General features: G+C 51.8%; 1 protein-coding gene across 1 annotated transcript in view; it reads right to left on the reverse strand.

The window, feature by feature from the left end:
• Nucleotides 1–16,236, reverse strand: part of DNAH7 (dynein axonemal heavy chain 7) — a 157,189-nt gene that overhangs the window by 9,624 nt on the left and 131,329 nt on the right. Inside the window, exons 54-61 of the mRNA XM_059702605.1 lie at nucleotides 15,576–15,752; nucleotides 13,051–13,212; nucleotides 10,294–10,494; nucleotides 8,459–8,620; nucleotides 4,967–5,152; nucleotides 3,319–3,456; nucleotides 2,092–2,322; nucleotides 635–787 (exon numbers count right to left, since the gene is read on the reverse strand). Of these exons, the coding sequence (XP_059558588.1) occupies nucleotides 635–787; nucleotides 2,092–2,322; nucleotides 3,319–3,456; nucleotides 4,967–5,152; nucleotides 8,459–8,620; nucleotides 10,294–10,494; nucleotides 13,051–13,212; nucleotides 15,576–15,752 (1,410 nt within the window). The remainder of the gene's footprint in view (nucleotides 1–634; nucleotides 788–2,091; nucleotides 2,323–3,318; nucleotides 3,457–4,966; nucleotides 5,153–8,458; nucleotides 8,621–10,293; nucleotides 10,495–13,050; nucleotides 13,213–15,575; nucleotides 15,753–16,236) is intronic.

Here is a 16,236-nt window from a genome sequence, read left to right on the forward strand (position 1 = left end):
CCCGTCTCGGCGCCAGCACGCGGCCGCCTGTGTTCGGGAAGGGTAGTCGCCTACCCCTGCGGACAGGCAGTCTCTTACGCATCACGTACGGGAGCTAGGACGCTCATTCATGCTGCGCGTGAGTGTCACTGTAAATACGAACATGGGGCAGCACCGCGACTGCCAGGTGGTTAGGAGGACAGCCCGCCCGGCACGTGGCGGACAGCGAGCCGCTGGGGCTGTCACTGTGCGGGGGGGCCCGCCATCCAGGGACAGGGTGCCCGGTGGGTGCTGGGCAGGGAGGCCGCATGGCTCGCTCTGCCTGGCCGGCTGTCTCAGATGCTCTGCTCTAGGGACCTAATTTGATGCTAAATAGGGAAGGAAAAATCAACACAACCGGCTGCTTTCTCTCTTCACCTGTCTTTGACTCCGACATCCGCCTCACTGAACATGCACACCTGCTCCTAAACCAGCTTTCAGACAGTCTCCTGCCACGGCGAGGAGCGAGGCCGCTCGGGGAGCAGCTGACCACATGCGAGAGCGAGCCCGGGTCAGCTGTGCTTGCAACGCCCAGGAAAACCAGAGCGCCAGCCGCATCGCAGAGCAAGAAGGGGACCGGAGGGAGCGGAGCAGGTGTGCGTCTCCATGGCCTCACCTGCAGGAACCTCAGCCTGGTGAGGAAGTCGTTCACGTAGCTGCCGAGGGGCTTGAGGCTCGGGTAGGACTTGGCCATCCACATCCCTGGGATCTTGACGTTCAGGATGCTGCTGACCACCTCTTCGAGGTCCGTGGACATCACCAGCAGCCCCTGGAGCACAGTTAACCCCTGGTTAGCCTGATCATGGCCCTTCTTCACAATCATCCTCTGTGTACAACTGTGATGAGTGAAGGTCGAGTCACACAGCAAACAAAGAGAGGAAAGATATGTTCTTTTGCTCACAAGTAAGTCCTGGAGTCTTTGAACTATTCCTCAGAAAAATATGGGAAATGTTCACCTGGTCGGATTTTAATGGAAACACTTTCATTGAGGTGCAGTGGACACGCGGCATTTGCTTCAGGTGTCCACCACCATGATGCTGGCGTGCATGGGAGCCCTTGGCAATCGGCTTCGTGGTCAGGAGAAACCCGGCCTCAGCTGGCAGAGGGCAAAGCTACGGGTCAGCGAGGTACCCATGGCGGAACGCCCCAAACACTCAGGGCGCTGGCCCTGGGCGCCGCGAGGAGAGGAGGGGGGCCAGAGGAGAGAGATGGTTGAAACCTGATTTAAGAAACAGACTCCTAGGGCTCCTCCCACAAACCTGCGCATCACCGCGCTCAAGTGAGACCTGGGAAGGAGGTGAAGAGGTCCCTGGAGCGGGGTCACGGCTCAGCGAGTCATGGGGGCCCCACTGAGATCGGAAAGCAGGGGATGCGTGTTTGCTGGGCGCTGAGATCCCGGGGGCCTCCTTTCCCTGTGGGCTCCCAGGTGCTAGCGGCGGAAGGAAACGGGAAGGACCAGGTCAAGGAGAAGCACATGACACTGAGTGCAGCTTAGCCAAGCAGCCCAGCCTGATACCCTGCAGGCAGCCGGGAGATCACGCTACAGCCAGCTGGCTGCACGTCTCTTTTCTTTCTTCTTCTTTTTTATATGTGTACTAGAGGCCCGATGCACGAAATTCGTGCAAGAATAGGCCTTCCTTCCCCCTGGCTGCTGGCACCGGCTTCCCTCTGGCACCCAGGACCCGGGCTTCCTTTGCAGCCACAGCTTCGACCACAAGGTCGTCCGGAAGGACGTCCAGACTAATTAGCATATTATGCTTGTATTATATGTGTATATTTGCATTGATTTCAGAAAGGAAAGGAGAGGGAGAGAGAGAGAGAAACATCAATAATGAGAGAGAATTATTGATGGGCTGCCTCCTATACACCCCACACTGGGGATCAAGCCCGCCCAGTGACCGGAATTGAACCCGGGACCCTTCAGTCCACAGGCCAGCACTCTTTCCACTGAGCCAAACCAGCCAGGGCGAACCTGGCATGTTTGATATGAAGACAACCGTTAGAGGAGGAGTTTAGGGAGGAAGTCCAGAAATTTGATTTGGGGCTTGCCTTTCCTTTGGGCCCTCCCCTCACCTTGATGGCCTTCTGAATGTTAATGCACGACTCCCGGATGGTCTGCAGCAGCTTGTTGAAGCGGCCCATCTCCTGGACGAGCACAGTGTTCATGCTCTGAGTGTAGGTGGTGGGGTACCTCCTCATCGCAGCCTCCAGGTCAAAGTTGTTGGGCAGTTTCCCCAAAATGTCGCCCGCGACCTCATTCAGCACTTCCTCGGAGGATTTGGCGCCAGCTTCTGCCGAACGAGACTGAGAGAACCCACGCTGTGACTCAGAGGTCCTCATCGAGGGAGGAGAATGCCGGGTGGGGAACTCGGGGGGCTGTCAGGGGTGCTGCCCGGCCGATGCATCACCTCCGATCCTCCTCCACACAAGGTGGACTGAGTGATGGTCACAGGCATGGCGTGGCGTGTCGGGAGATGACAGTAGATAGGGAGGAGGGAGGAGGACACCACAGTGTGCAGAGGCCCAGAGGGCCTGGGGGAGGGGACTCAGCTACCCGCTGGGCCACCCGGTGGGTGGAGCAGGTGCTGTGGGGAGGGAGGAAAAGCATTGACGTCGGTGGCGGGTGTTAAAGCCCAGCGAGAGGAGATGGGCTGAGAAAGCCCCAGGCGCCATGTGTTTGCTAAAACTCTGCGCCTACTGGTCGCCAAACACAGGGCGACGGTTCTCCCCTGGAAGCAGGAGGCACCGAGAGCAGCACGGCCCCTCTCAGCGGAAGAGTGATGGCGGGAGGCGGGCCATCTATGTCATACATTTAGGCACGGTTTATGCACGAAAGGGGAAATGGAATTCTAGCAGCAGAATGCTATCAAAGAATGCTCAGAGGGACTCAAAGAATGTCACTCCAAGACCTCCTAGCAGCAGAATGTACTCAAAGATTCTCTCCAGGTCAACAGATGGATGAAAAACACCCCATACATCCATGTACTTTGCTTAAATCCATACTAAAGGCATGAATACGTATTTTTCTTTTCCTTAACGTGGTTATCCACCGTCACAGACAGAATTGTGTGTGTGGGCCCGTACTGTGCTCATACACTCCAGCCCCAGGACCCAGCGCTGTGAGGCCGCACACCCGTCACAGACAGACGTGTGTGTGCGGCCCTGTACTGTGCTCACACACTCCAGCCCCAGGACCCAGCGCTGTGAGGTCGCACACCCGTCACAGACAGAAGTGTGTGTGCGGCCCGTACTGAGCTCACACGTTCCAGCCCCAGGACCCCGCGCTGTGAGGCCGCACACCTGTGTGAGAAGAATGTTATCGAAGAGCAGCTGCGTCTCGGACTGGTCTTTGGTGATGTCTGCGTTGGCATTCATCCCAAAGATTTCCGGGGCGGGGGTCAGCGGCAGGGTCTGCGTGTATTCGATGTAGCTCTTGTGCTGCAGAGATGAGTAACAGGGAGTCGGGAGGTTAGCAATCAATTTCCTGTAGAACTTTCCCACGGAAAAGAGATGCTTTTCCACACCCCGACTATTGAGTGGATGAGCCTGCGACACCGGACACGGAATGCCTTCCTTTTCTTGCCACCTCAGCCAAAGTTTTTTGGGTTTTGTTTGTTTGTTTGTTTAAAAGAAGATATGAACACATTTAGAGAGAAAAAAAGAAACGGTATCACTCGTTCGGAATGAATTTTAAAACAGGGAGAGGAATGGCCTGGCCGCTTCATTTAGAAATTTCTCCCAGAGAAAGCTTTCTATGCCGCATTTTGCTGATGACTGTTCTTACTTTATTGTGATCACAATAAATTTATTTAGGCTCTACTCTGACTTTTTCTCTGGACTCTTATTGTGATAAATCCACATAATTCAGAAAAGTAAGAATAATCCGAAAATGTATTGTGCTGAGATAACGGCCATCATTAACGTTGTACATCTTTTTATGCAGGTGCACTCTCATTTTATATTTATTTACTTGGCCCTCTACCAACATCCCATCTATTTCCGGATGCTCATCTAATCATATACAAACGCATACATGTTGATTGGGGGGGTTGTTCATTGATGGTTTTCAATATGGGCGGGAAGGCCCTATGCTTTGGGTCCTTTGCCACCCACTGCTGGAGAGCTTATTACCCATGATTCCCCAGGTGCCTTGCTCCACCCAACCAATGACAGAGGCTCTGGGATGGGGTTTTCTCTTCATCCCATGGATACTTGAGCTCAGCTGGCATTAATCCCGGTGGACGACAGGCCAGGGTTGGGGGGCTATGGGACAGGTCTGTGTTGGGCGTGGCCATGCGTTTAACTTTCAATAGGTGCCCTTCTGACTCCCGGGAATGAAATGAGAACCAATCTGACTGCCCTGGAAATGTACTGTGTGGTGATCTGAAGGCAGATGCCAGGTCTCCCACCAGACAGGACTGGCACAAAACAGCCAAAGGGGGCCTTGGCCTGGCGCGGCAGGTGGTTCTGTGCCGGCCGCTCTCTCCTTGGGCGGCGCTGGGCGAGTCATTCGATTTGAGCGAACTTGCTTTTCCACTTGGAAAAGGGATAGACTAGTACTCCCAGTGTCAGGCATGACCTGCAACCGCTTTGTACATAATTAAGCGTGACATGAGTGTTCACTCTTATTGTTCATATTACTTTCACCCCCTCGTGTGTGTGTTCCCTTTTCAACTGGGGACAATGGCTTTTTACCCAAAGGACCGACTTCACGCTGACAGAGCCTCAGATCACCGAGGAAGCCGTTCTTGGCTTAGGGACATTTCTGCTCCCCTCCCACCACAGCCCCAGGAGACCACGGTGTCTATGCCAGGGTGTGCTTTGTCCTGATGACACCGAAGGGAGCTCACACAAGGTTTAACAGGAAACAAGACTTCTGGGACCATCCTTTCCCCTAGCAGAGCACCTCCACGTCTACCGCCCGGAGCCCCCAGAAGGTCACACGTACCTCACCGGGCGGGGGGGCAAAGTAGATGCCGCTCGAGTCGAACTTGTAGCCCGGGTCCTCCACCAGCTGGGTGCAGAAGAACTTGTTGAGGATGCTGCGCAGCGTGCGGCGGTCCCAGTCGTCCGTCACCCGGCCGCCGTAGTTGCACTCGCCCGTCATGTACCGCAGGGCGTCGTAGGGCAGCTCCTGGAACCAAGAGCTCAGGGTCTCAGCCAGTTCCCAGTCACACCGTCCGCAACACTGGGGTTCTAGTTGGTTCACCAGATTAAAACACCTTCCTGAAGGCTGGCGTGAACACAGGGTCCCTTTATGCACTCCCCTGCTGACTGTGGCCTTCCCTCCCCCCCCACCCCATTTCGTCCTCTCTCCTTCTGGGGTTGGTCCCCTCTCAGTCAGTGCAGAGAACAGAACTCCTCTGGCAGCCCGGGAACTCGCCGCTCGCCCAGCATTAAAGAACCAGGCGCACAGCGAAATGACCAGAAGCCCGTCCTCGGAAACCTCTCACAGCTGAGTGACATTCGGAACAAATCCAGTATAATTCAGAGACAACCAGTGTCGATTTCCTTTTTATAGCCATACTAGTGGCCCGGTGCACATTGAAAGGGAATTAATTAGAGGAAATATTTTAATATTGCTATTTGCCCTTTCTCTATAATAGAAGTGTCAGAGATGAAAGAAAATTAGTAAAATCTACATGAAAATATCGATCGCCTCAAAGAGGGAGGGCCAGGCCACCCGGCCAGGGCTCCGCGATGGATTGCCACACAGAGGGAGGCCCCGCCCACCTGCCGCAGCGAGACTGGCTGGGTAGCCTGGACCTCCCTTTGTGGGGGTGATCGTGGGGCGATGGCAGGGCCCTCTGACCAATCGCATCGCCACCCGCCTTGGCTGGCCTGGCGTCAGTGGGTGTCATAGCATGGTCTTCTGGACAGTCATTTTGCTGTTCGGTCGTTTGGTCAATTTGCATATTATGCTTTTATTATTATAGATATTTTTGACAATTTGAATCATACTCTATATACAATATACCTTGTTATGGTATGAACTCGTGAGAATCTTGTACCATTTTACGAAATACTCTCTGAGAATACTATTTTAATAACTGTCTTCTAATATGGAACACCTCAGTTGCTCTTAATTTTCTACTGTTTCAAATCATTTTTCAGTAAATACACGTTTCTAAGGATTTGATCAACTAGATTTCCGAAAAGGAAATCGCTACGTCGAAGGGAAGGAGCTTATAAAAAGCAGGCAGTTAGTGTCATGAAATTGCTTTCCTGATGGGTCACAGCAATTGTAAAACTCCATCTGATATGTTTTCATATGTTTAATAACATCTGTGCTGCTGTGAACAAGCCTCCAACTCATTTTTCAATGAAGTTTTAATAGTTTTACTTGATTTGCATAAGCTGTTTTATAAATTGACCTTTATCTATCAAATTTATGCAAATACTCTCCTGTTAGTTTGCTTTTTTATTATAGCCTCTCATATACAGAATGTTTAAATGTGTATGCATGCAACAGGAACAGCTTTTCATATTGCAATTTCTTTTAACTTCAGCACAAACACCTGACCTACACACCCAGCAGTACAGAGAATTCTGTTTCTTAGTGCTCTCAACAAAACCGAGTGCTGTCATTTAGGAACACATATTGACAAACGATGACATTGTTTGCAGTTTTTAAGTTTATTTCTTTATATTAACACGTAAAAAGGGTTTACTATTTGCATTTCTTATTTTGTTAAATCGTCTACTCTGTCCTTTTAGGTGTTTTTCTAGTCTGAATGATTATCCTTTTTTCTCCCATTTTAAAAAGCTCTTTATAGCCCTAGCCGGTTTGGCTCAGTGGATAGAGCATCGACCTGCAGACTCAAGGGTCCCAGGTTCAATTCCGGTCAAGGGCACATGCCCAGGTTGCGGGCTCGATCCCCAGTGGGGAGCCTGCAGGAGGCAGCCAATCAGTGATTCTCTCTCATCATTGATGTTTCTCTCTCTCTCCCTCTTCCTTCCTCTCTGAAATCAATAAAAATATATATATATTTTAAAAAGCTCTTTATAAAAATGCCAATTATTTTGTCAGATGAATTTTAAATATTTTCTCCAATTTTCATCTTTTATTTGTATATATGTCTAATGTTTGCGGCATTTTAATATGGCAAAGTTTTAAAATATTTTCTCCTAAAACCCAGCCATTTTTCACTTTAGGGTTTTCTGGGCCATTTTTATGCCGATCACGCCCCTCCTATAGTTGGTTACCTGTCAGAAGTTTAAGTGTGTGAACCCTGCATTCCAGTGACTCCACTTTGTGGAGTCTCTTCAACGGAAATGATGGTGCCGGGGAAGAGACCCCAGGGGGGAAGTCATTGAATCGGGAGCTGGAAATTCTGAGACTTGTTCTTTGGTAGAACTGGAACTGAAGGTGGTGAATTTGGGAGGGGACGCAATTCAACTCACACTATATAGAACTGGCCTTTCATCTAAGTCCCTCCCATCTATTCTCCACTTGGTTGCTAGGGTGATCGTTCTAAAATGCAAATGTCCTCTTAAAATCACACCAATAGCCGTGGGATAAACTCCCAAATCAGTCAGCATGGGCCACGAGAAAGTTCCAAATCACTACAGTTAACCAAACCTTTCCACAAATTTGCATTTGAAAAAAAAAAATAATGAGCCCTAACCAGTTTGGCTCAGTGGATAGAGCGTCGGCCTGTGGACTCAAGGGTCCCAGGTTCGATTCCGGTCTAGGGCATGTCCCTTGGTTGCGGGCACATCCCCAGTGGGGAGTGTGCAGGAAGCAGCTGATCGATGTTTCTCTCTCATCAATGTTTCTAACTCTCTATCCCTCTCCCTTCCTCTCTGTAAAAAATCAATAAAATATATATTTTTTTAAAAAAAGAAAAACAATGAGGTATAGTTGATATTACATTATATTATTTTCAGATGTACTAGGACAATATGACCACTGGCTGTCGGCACCCATTATTGGCCCCTTTTAAAAGCCATTTCATCGTTGCTTCTTCATAGGAGGTGCCTGAAAACCTCCCCCTTATTCTCTAGATCCCACCCCCGCCCCTGCGCACAGTGACATTTCTCTACACATGAAGTCAGGCTCCGGAACAGAAGGGAACCAGTCGGCATCCCCCCGCCTCCTCCCCCGCCCCCCCCCCCCCATTTTGGAGCCTGGCTAATTGATGATATTCTTAAATCTTTTCCAAAACAAGTGCAATCACTTTTCAGATGCCCGTAGGTGTGTATGCCTCAAAATCAATGATAAAATATAGTCCCTAATAGACAAACGGACATGCTAGCTGCCTCCTGCAGCAGTTAGGAGACCCGGCTGTAAGAAGGCACTGCGTCCTGAGCTGCTGGGCGCGGCCCTGCTGTTCATGGCCTCGGAGCAGGGATGAGCCAGAGGTCCCCGCTCCCTGCACACACACTCACAAGGGGATGGAGAGCAGAGCAGCCCCGCCCGCTGTCATCTCTACGGTACCTCGTACTGGTTCAGGAACATGTGCAGCTGCTGGACGCTGATCCGCAGGTCGGTCTCGTTGAACTCGTAGGGAATGTTCCAGCCCAGGGGCCCGAATTTCCGTCGCTCTTGTACCAAAGCGTGGAAGAAGCAGAGGCCGTACAGCAGCTTCTTGAATTCTGCCTGGAATGGGAAGACATGGCGCCACCTCATTCCTCGCCCCTCCCTTGCACTGTACTGACCACAGTTAAGACAGATGCTTCAGGAACGTCAATGTCATCGTGCGGCTGGCGTGGCTCGGTGGTTGAGTGTCCACCTAGGAACCAGGCGGTCGGGGTTTGATTCCCCGTCAGGGCACAGGCCCAGGTTGCGGGCTTGGTCCCCAGTGTGGGGTGTGCAGGAGGCAGCCGATCCATGATTCTCTCTCATCATTGATGTTCCTGTCTCTCTCTCTCTCCCTCTCCCTTCCTCTCTGAAACCAATAAAAATATATTTTAAAAAAAGGAAGAAATGTGAGTGTCATCAAAGCCAAAGAAAGGCTGAGGACATGTTTCAGACTGAAGAAGGCAGAGAGACTGGGAACCAAACATACACGAGCCCAGACCAGCCCTGTAGTGGACAGGCCAGGGCTGTAAGGGGCATCGCTGACTAGTTTGGAAAACAAGTGGTAGATTAGACCCAACAGTGTGTCCTTGTGACATTTACTGAACTGACAGCTGCACCGGAGCGAGAGAACGCCCTGCCCTCCACAGGCGGACATGGCAGCATCTGCTTGGGAGAAGGGCCACGCCATACCCGACTCACCTGCGCCTGGGACACGGCAACAGGAGGTGACTGTGGGCGCTGGGCGCCGGGGTATGCCCTGCGCGACTTTCCTACTCATCACTTTTCTGTGAGTTTAAAAATATTTCCAAAAATAAAAAAATTAAAACTGAAAGATTATGATGTGCTGCTTTGGAATTTGAGGAGACTTGGGTTTTGTTTTGGATCGAGACGGAAGGGAGGACAGTTTTTCCAAAAGCCTCTGTCCAGCTGGTGTGCAGCAGCGCCCTCACCTGGGAGTGGCCTGCGCGTCACGGCCCAGGCCATGCCAACATTAGCCAGACAGGTCTCAGGAGCTCGGGGGAAGGCCTGACTCGGTTTTAAGTATATGTGCTTTTTTATTCAGTGCCAGGACTTTTGTTTAATGAAAGTACTTCTTTATTTTTTAATGTTTCCTTTTGATGCATACTTAAAACACATTCCGACATCAAGACTGTGAGCTTTGTAATGGCAGAAACTCACCGAGGTTCATAACCTCTCTTAACACGAAACTCTTCCATTTTTAATTACGGTAAAACGCTGTGAAACAATTCTGGGTCACAGACATTCACGCGCGGAATCCTAATCACGAAAGCAGCGGGTGGCTTCCCTGCCTGCCCGGCGCTGCTGCTACAAAAGACCCCATGAGCCCATCCATCCAGGGGCAGAGCCATTCGCCTCTCATTATAGTTACACGGAGGAGACGTTTTTATATTTTAATTTAAAGATAGGGCTCCGAGTAGCAAATGGCTCAGTTAATATCCTGAAACAAGATTCTCCAACCTTGCAGATTCGCACTGGGGATGGCTGGCAGCGACTCTAAATAGAAGGCTGCATTATTAATGACACCCCCCAAGATCCCAGCTGAGCAGGGATGGGGCCGGTAGTAAAATTAAAATAAAATATTAATAAAATTGACTTCCGCACAGTCAATAATCAGTAATCAAAGCCAAGGGCGCCGCAGTGCGGGAGGGAGGCCTGTTTAAGGGGGAGTTTTCCTGGGCGCATGCAGCCGCCACCCCGGGGCTGGGCAACAAGACTTAGCCGGCACTAACGGGCTTCTTGCAGCTGTCAAAGAACTCGGGGTCCGAGATGGGGTCCATGAGGTAGGAGCGGATGATGTTCGCCCGGAGCCCTTTCGGGGCCTCGTTGGTCATTTTCACTCCGTTCTGCAGGACGGCCACGGGGAAGTTGGGAGATGGGTAACTGGTCAGCCACATTCGGAAGTCTGGGTGTGTGGACTCTGGGCTTAACTCCTGCAGGAAAAGGAATCGGATACCAAAGCACCAATTAAATCAACGAGAACTCTCCAGATCACGTGGCTGGGAGGGGCTGGAGGCAAAAGCCTGAACATCTGATTCCGCCCCAGGAACAATAGACTTGATACAGTTAAATCATCTATACTAATAAAAGGGTAATATGCTAATTAGACTGGGTCGAATGGACATCTTCTGGTTGTCCTTGCGGACAAAGCCATGGTAATGGGGGCCGAGGCAGAGGTGGTTAGGGGCAATCAGGCCGGCAGGGGAGCAGTTAGGGGTGGTCAGGCCGGCAGGGGAGAGCAGTTAGGTGCAATCAGACAGGCAGGCAGGTGAGCGGTTAGGAGCCAGGGTTCCCAGATTGCAAGAGGGATGTCCGACTGCCTGTTTGGGATTAGGCCTAAACCAGCATTGGAGAGGGTGCAGGCCGGGCTGAGGGACCCCTCCCATGCACAAATTTGGTGCACCAGGCCTCTAGTATAACTATAAAGTATACAGAGGGGCTACATAATTCAGAATTGGTCACAGTAAAGACCAAGACATCCCCCCAAAACATGTGTCTTTATTGGTGATGATAAATTATTTACAGAAAGAATTCTCTGCCTTGGAGCTGGATGGAGAATAATCCTTTTTTACTTTTTATTTTTGGCTGTAGCCATGCTGTGAGAATAAGCAGCACACTGCAGATATGTCAGTATTATACCAAGAAGGGAAGAAAAAAAAGAGCATTCTGAAAGGCGAGAAGAACTGGTGTATCTTGAAGCAGGAAACGTATCACTAGTAGCTACTTGTTTAAGGGGCCCAGTCAGGCCTGCAGGCCAGCAGGACACCCAGCCCTGTCCTGACGCAGAGTGAACTGGGAACGATGGCCAGGGCCCTTCCCTCTCCCCACCCAGCCCCACTCCCTGCTGCCGTGTCCTTTTGGTGGCGTCTGGTTTTAAACTTGCAAATCTCTATCAGTAAAGCAATGGTGAGCACGCCAGTGGGAGGGGTAGGTGAGTTAGGAAGGATGCCTGGCACCTGGGGAAGGGGTAGGTGAGTTAGGAAGGACGCATGGCGCCTGGGGGAAGGGGTAGGTGAGTTAGGAAGGACACATGGTGCCTGGGGAAGGGGTAGGTGAGTTAGGAAGGACACATGGCGCCTGGGGGAAGGGGTAGGTGAGTTAGGAAAGACCCATGGTGCCTGGGGAAGGGGTAGGTGAGTTAGGAAGGACACATGGTGCCTGGGGAAGGGGTAGGTGAGTTAGGAAGGACCCATGGTGCCTGGGGGAAGGGTAGGTGAGTTAGGAAGGACACATGGTGCCTGGGGAAGGGGTAGGTGAGTTAGGAAGGACCCATGGTGCCTGGGGGAAGGGTAGGTGAGTTAGGAAGGACGCATGGTGCCTGGGGGAAGGGGTAGGTGAGTTAGGAAGGACACATGGCCCCTGGGGAAGGGGTAGGTGAGTTAGGAAGGACCCATGGTGCCTGGGGAAGGGGTAGGTGAGTTAGGAAGGACACATGGCCCTTGGGGAAGGGGTAGGTGAGTTAGGAAGGACCCATGGTGCCTGGGGAAGGGGTAGGTGAGTTAGGAAGGACGCATGGTGCCTGGGGGAAGGGGTAGGTGAGTTAGGAAGGACGCATGGTGTCTGGGGGAAGGGGTAGGTGAGTTAGGAAGGACGCATGGTGCCTGGGGGAAGGGGTAGGTGAGTTAGGAAGGATGCATGGTGCCTGGGGGAAGGGGTAGGTGAGTTAGGAAGGACGCATGGCGCCTGGGGGAAGGGGTAGGTGAGTTAGGAAGGACACATGGTGTCTGGGGAAGGGGTAGGTGAGTTAGGAAGGACGCATGGTGTCTGGGGAAGGGGTTGGTGAGTTAGGAAGGACGCATGGTGCCTGGGGGAAGGGGTAGGTGAGTTAGGAAGGACGCGTGGCGCCTGTGGGTTAATGAGGGCCTGGGTATGGCATCATCTTGGTTGTTGAGGAGCGTGAGGCTCTCTGAGTTCGGAGGGGCCGGGTAATGAGGGGACACATTTCCTTTCTGTTTATTGAAATCAGGCACCACGTTTTCTGTTTACTCACTGAGCCAATGGGCTGGCTTTCTGAAAACGAGGGAAGTGCCGTGACCCAGTGCGAAGGGGGTGGGAGGAGTGCCCCTTGGTTGTAGACCGACCCTCGGTGGCAGGATCACTAGCTGCGTGCGTGAGGAGTGAATTAAAGGAAAGGTTGTATCTTGGCGTGCTTTAGTTTTGAGTGGCCACGTGAATGTCACCTGAAGAGCTTCCTTTGTTGGTTCAGCCCGGGGCTGTATAAAGCGGGTGGTGTTCTGTCTGCCCTGTGCTTCGCACGCCTCTGCGTGAGCCTGGCTCCTACGATGAGGGACCCAGCAAGGCCTGACTGTGCGCTCTTCTTGGTCCTGCAGCTCCCAAGGCCAGCCCACCCCTCCTGTGGTCCAGCATTCACTCACCCGCCACCCTCCAAATGATACACAAGGAAGGGAGTGGCTTCCATGGTATGTCTTAGTTTAGCACTAATCATATTGAGGGAATGCAATCTAGGAAAACAAACTTGCATTTTTTACCTCGCACACTTTCTCAAGGGTCGGCATCCAAGAGGTGGCCAGGTGGCAATTCTGAAGAACCACCCACGTTCCTTCCTTGACAGCTTTTTCTAACATCTTCATAGCGATGGGCCCTTGGCCTTGACCAAGAGACAAAGAGCTAAGTCTCGCTCCCCCGTACCCCTGTGTACGAGAATAAGCAAGGTGGGGAAGGAGGAGAAATAGCATTAGGACAGGAAACGTTACCGTGAGCCATACTGCTATTTAATTATGTAGCATCCTTCCAAGGTCTGAACATATGCGGCCCTGAAACATGCTTACTGAATACGAATCCTACAACTGCTTAGGTAAAGAGCAAGTCAACTCATGTAGGAAACGGTCATGGTAATAAATGAAAAATTCTATAGGTTCTTGATTGCTGAGCTAAGGGATGGGAAGGAAATTAAGAAGGCTTTTAACATGAGGAAGAGATGGAAAGGCTTGGTTGTTAGGCAGCAACTCCTAAAATCCAAAGCCAAAAACAACAACGATGAATAGGCAGATGAACTTGTCCAAATCTTTGAATAGTTATATTTTAACTAATTTAGCTACTGCATAAAATTCAGAGGGAAAAAAATTAACCCTTGATACACACTTTAAAGTTCATTTTCCCCCCCTAAATATGCTTTTATTCATTTCAGAGAGAGGACAGGAGAAGGAGAGCGAGATAGAAACATCAATGATGAACGAGAATCATCGATTGGCTGCCTCCTGCACAGCCACTGAAGATCGAGTCTGCAACCCGGGCATGCGCCCCGACCAGGAATTGAACTGTGACCTCCTGGTTCATAGGTCGATGCTCAACCACTGAGCCCCTCCGGGCCGGGCTTAACTCTTCTGTAAAGAATTCTGTGGGGACGTTTGCCTGGAATTCACTCCCACTCCATCCTGCTCCGTCCCTTGCTGCCTCTGGTCACGGGGTCTGCGTCTCCCTGAGCTCCCTCTAGGGCAGCAGCCACCTGCACACTCTCTGCAGAGGCCTTGGGATATGGCAGACGCGGGAGAGTGGGGTCGTGAGCTCCGTGTGATGTCCACGGCTCAGCCACACGAGCAGGTAGGAGCAGCAGAACACAGAGCAGAGGCAGACACTACTATTTCTGGAAAAAGCGGAGACAGTAGGACAAACAATGCATTGAGCTGTGGCCGGGGCAGGAGGATAGTCACAATGTGTAAGGCGGGAGGAGACCTGGAGAGGAACCGGGAGGCCTCGGAGAGTCAGAAGGTCGTGCTGCGGAGAGGGTGAGTCCCATTAAAATGGTGCATCTAGCCATCGCCCTCCCTTCCACACTGGGCCTGCCCACCAGGGGTGCTCCTGGCCTTCCCATAGCCCTTCGCTAGCGTCCTCCTTCCATTTCCCACTCAAGCCCACGCTCCTCACTGCAGCTAGAATGGCCTTTATAAAGTATAGGTCAGGCCAGGTCACGTCAGTGCTAAAAACCCTGCACGTCGGCCGCGCCCGCTGGAGGCCTTCATGAAAAGGCCCTGCAGGGGGCAGCCTGGGCCCTCTGTACAGCACGCACCTCACCTCCTGCGCACACAGCCACCCAGCACTTAACCGTCAGGGAGGGCCAGGTCCCACCCTCGGGCCTCTTGTCTCTAAGAGTGTAGCCAACGCAAAAGCACTGAAGTCCCAACTGGCCTAGCAGAGAGGATGTCGGCCAGTCAGCTACGTGAGCTCTGCGAAGCTGCTCCCTCCCTCCCTGCTCAGCACCCGTCTGTAAAGGAACCATGCCGTCATGCGCCCCGCGGGACTGCTGGGAGAATAAAACAGATGGTGTGCAGAAACAGCTACAGCAAGAGTACTCGGTGAAAGTGGTCGTGGGGGTTTTATAAACATCGGAACAACGACCTAAACTGGTATTTTGATGAGACCAAAAGGGAAAAATGTCAACTCAAAAAGGCCCATCGCTTGGTTATCATTTTCTTGTTCTAGGACGTGTGGGGTAAGAGCACTGACAGCAAATCCATTTCACCATGAAAAGCCTGGAAATAGGCCTCTCAGACCAGAACCTGGCGAAGTGACGGAAGGCAGGACTGTTCCGGAGAGTCAGGGGGGCCCCCTTCAGAGGCTGGGAGAGAAGCGGGGCCGAGAGGGGCCCCCAGGGTCAAGGTGAGGCTCAAATCTGTTACATCAACCCCGGCTCACACACGGGCACCTTGTGTGGCAGAGATGCCCCTCCCCCCACAGGGAAAGCAAAGCCAAGGCCCCCCAGCCCGAATCCCAGTTTTAGGTTTTAGATAAGGAGCTACTTCTCCCGTCAGTGCGGCTGTTTAGATATCAATGTCCTGGGACTCCATCAGCCTCCCAGGTCTCTCAAGGGCTGAGTGAGTGACACTTTTTTACCTTTTCCTCACCCCTTAGCATTTCAAGTATAAGCAAGTACGTATGTATATATAGTAATGTACACACACATAACACACACGTACACACGTGTGCACGTGCACGTGCACGCGCACACACACACACACACACACACACAGACACAGCTCCATCTATCTGAAGGCACCTGGTCATCAGCGAACTTGAGCAGGGCGGCCATGGGGTCGGCCCCCGGGGAGAGCACGAAGATCAGGGGCGCGCAGCAGTTGCTGTCTGCGAACGCCTTGGACAGGTTAAAGGGGGGCGGCTCAATGAACATGCGCCCCAACTTGCTGCTTATAAATTCTTGCAGCATTGGAATCACCTGGAAAGGAACAAGGACATATTACAAGGAATATTGCGCATCTGCCTGGACGCTAATTGGCTCCGGTTGGAGGGTGTTTTACTTAGGTGGTCATTAGGTCGGTGGAGAGTCAAAGCCACCGCTTATAGGAGTGCCGTTCGCCTGGTCCTGGTGGACGTGTGTGTGGCTGCGGGTGTGCGTGAGGGTGAGGAGCTGACAATGGAGGAATCGCTGGGCTTAAATCAGAGTTTTAATCCTCTCCCAATATTTCGGTAGATGCACTCGGATATGAGAAGGGTATGGAAGAGAAACAGTACATTTGTAAGTGCCGGGATACCTAGACCCTAACAGACAAGGTAACACCTACATTGCTGGTGCACAGGAAGTGTTTACGGAAGGGATGAGGGGATGCCCAATTCCAGGTCCTCCCGTTGTGGGGGTGGAATTCTAACGACAGAAATCCTAAACTCGAATCACAGACGAATAAACTCGCCGGGAAGGTTGT

This window comes from Myotis daubentonii, chromosome 7, assembly GCF_963259705.1.
Source record: "Myotis daubentonii chromosome 7, mMyoDau2.1, whole genome shotgun sequence".
NCBI lineage: Eukaryota > Metazoa > Chordata > Mammalia > Chiroptera > Vespertilionidae > Myotis > Myotis daubentonii.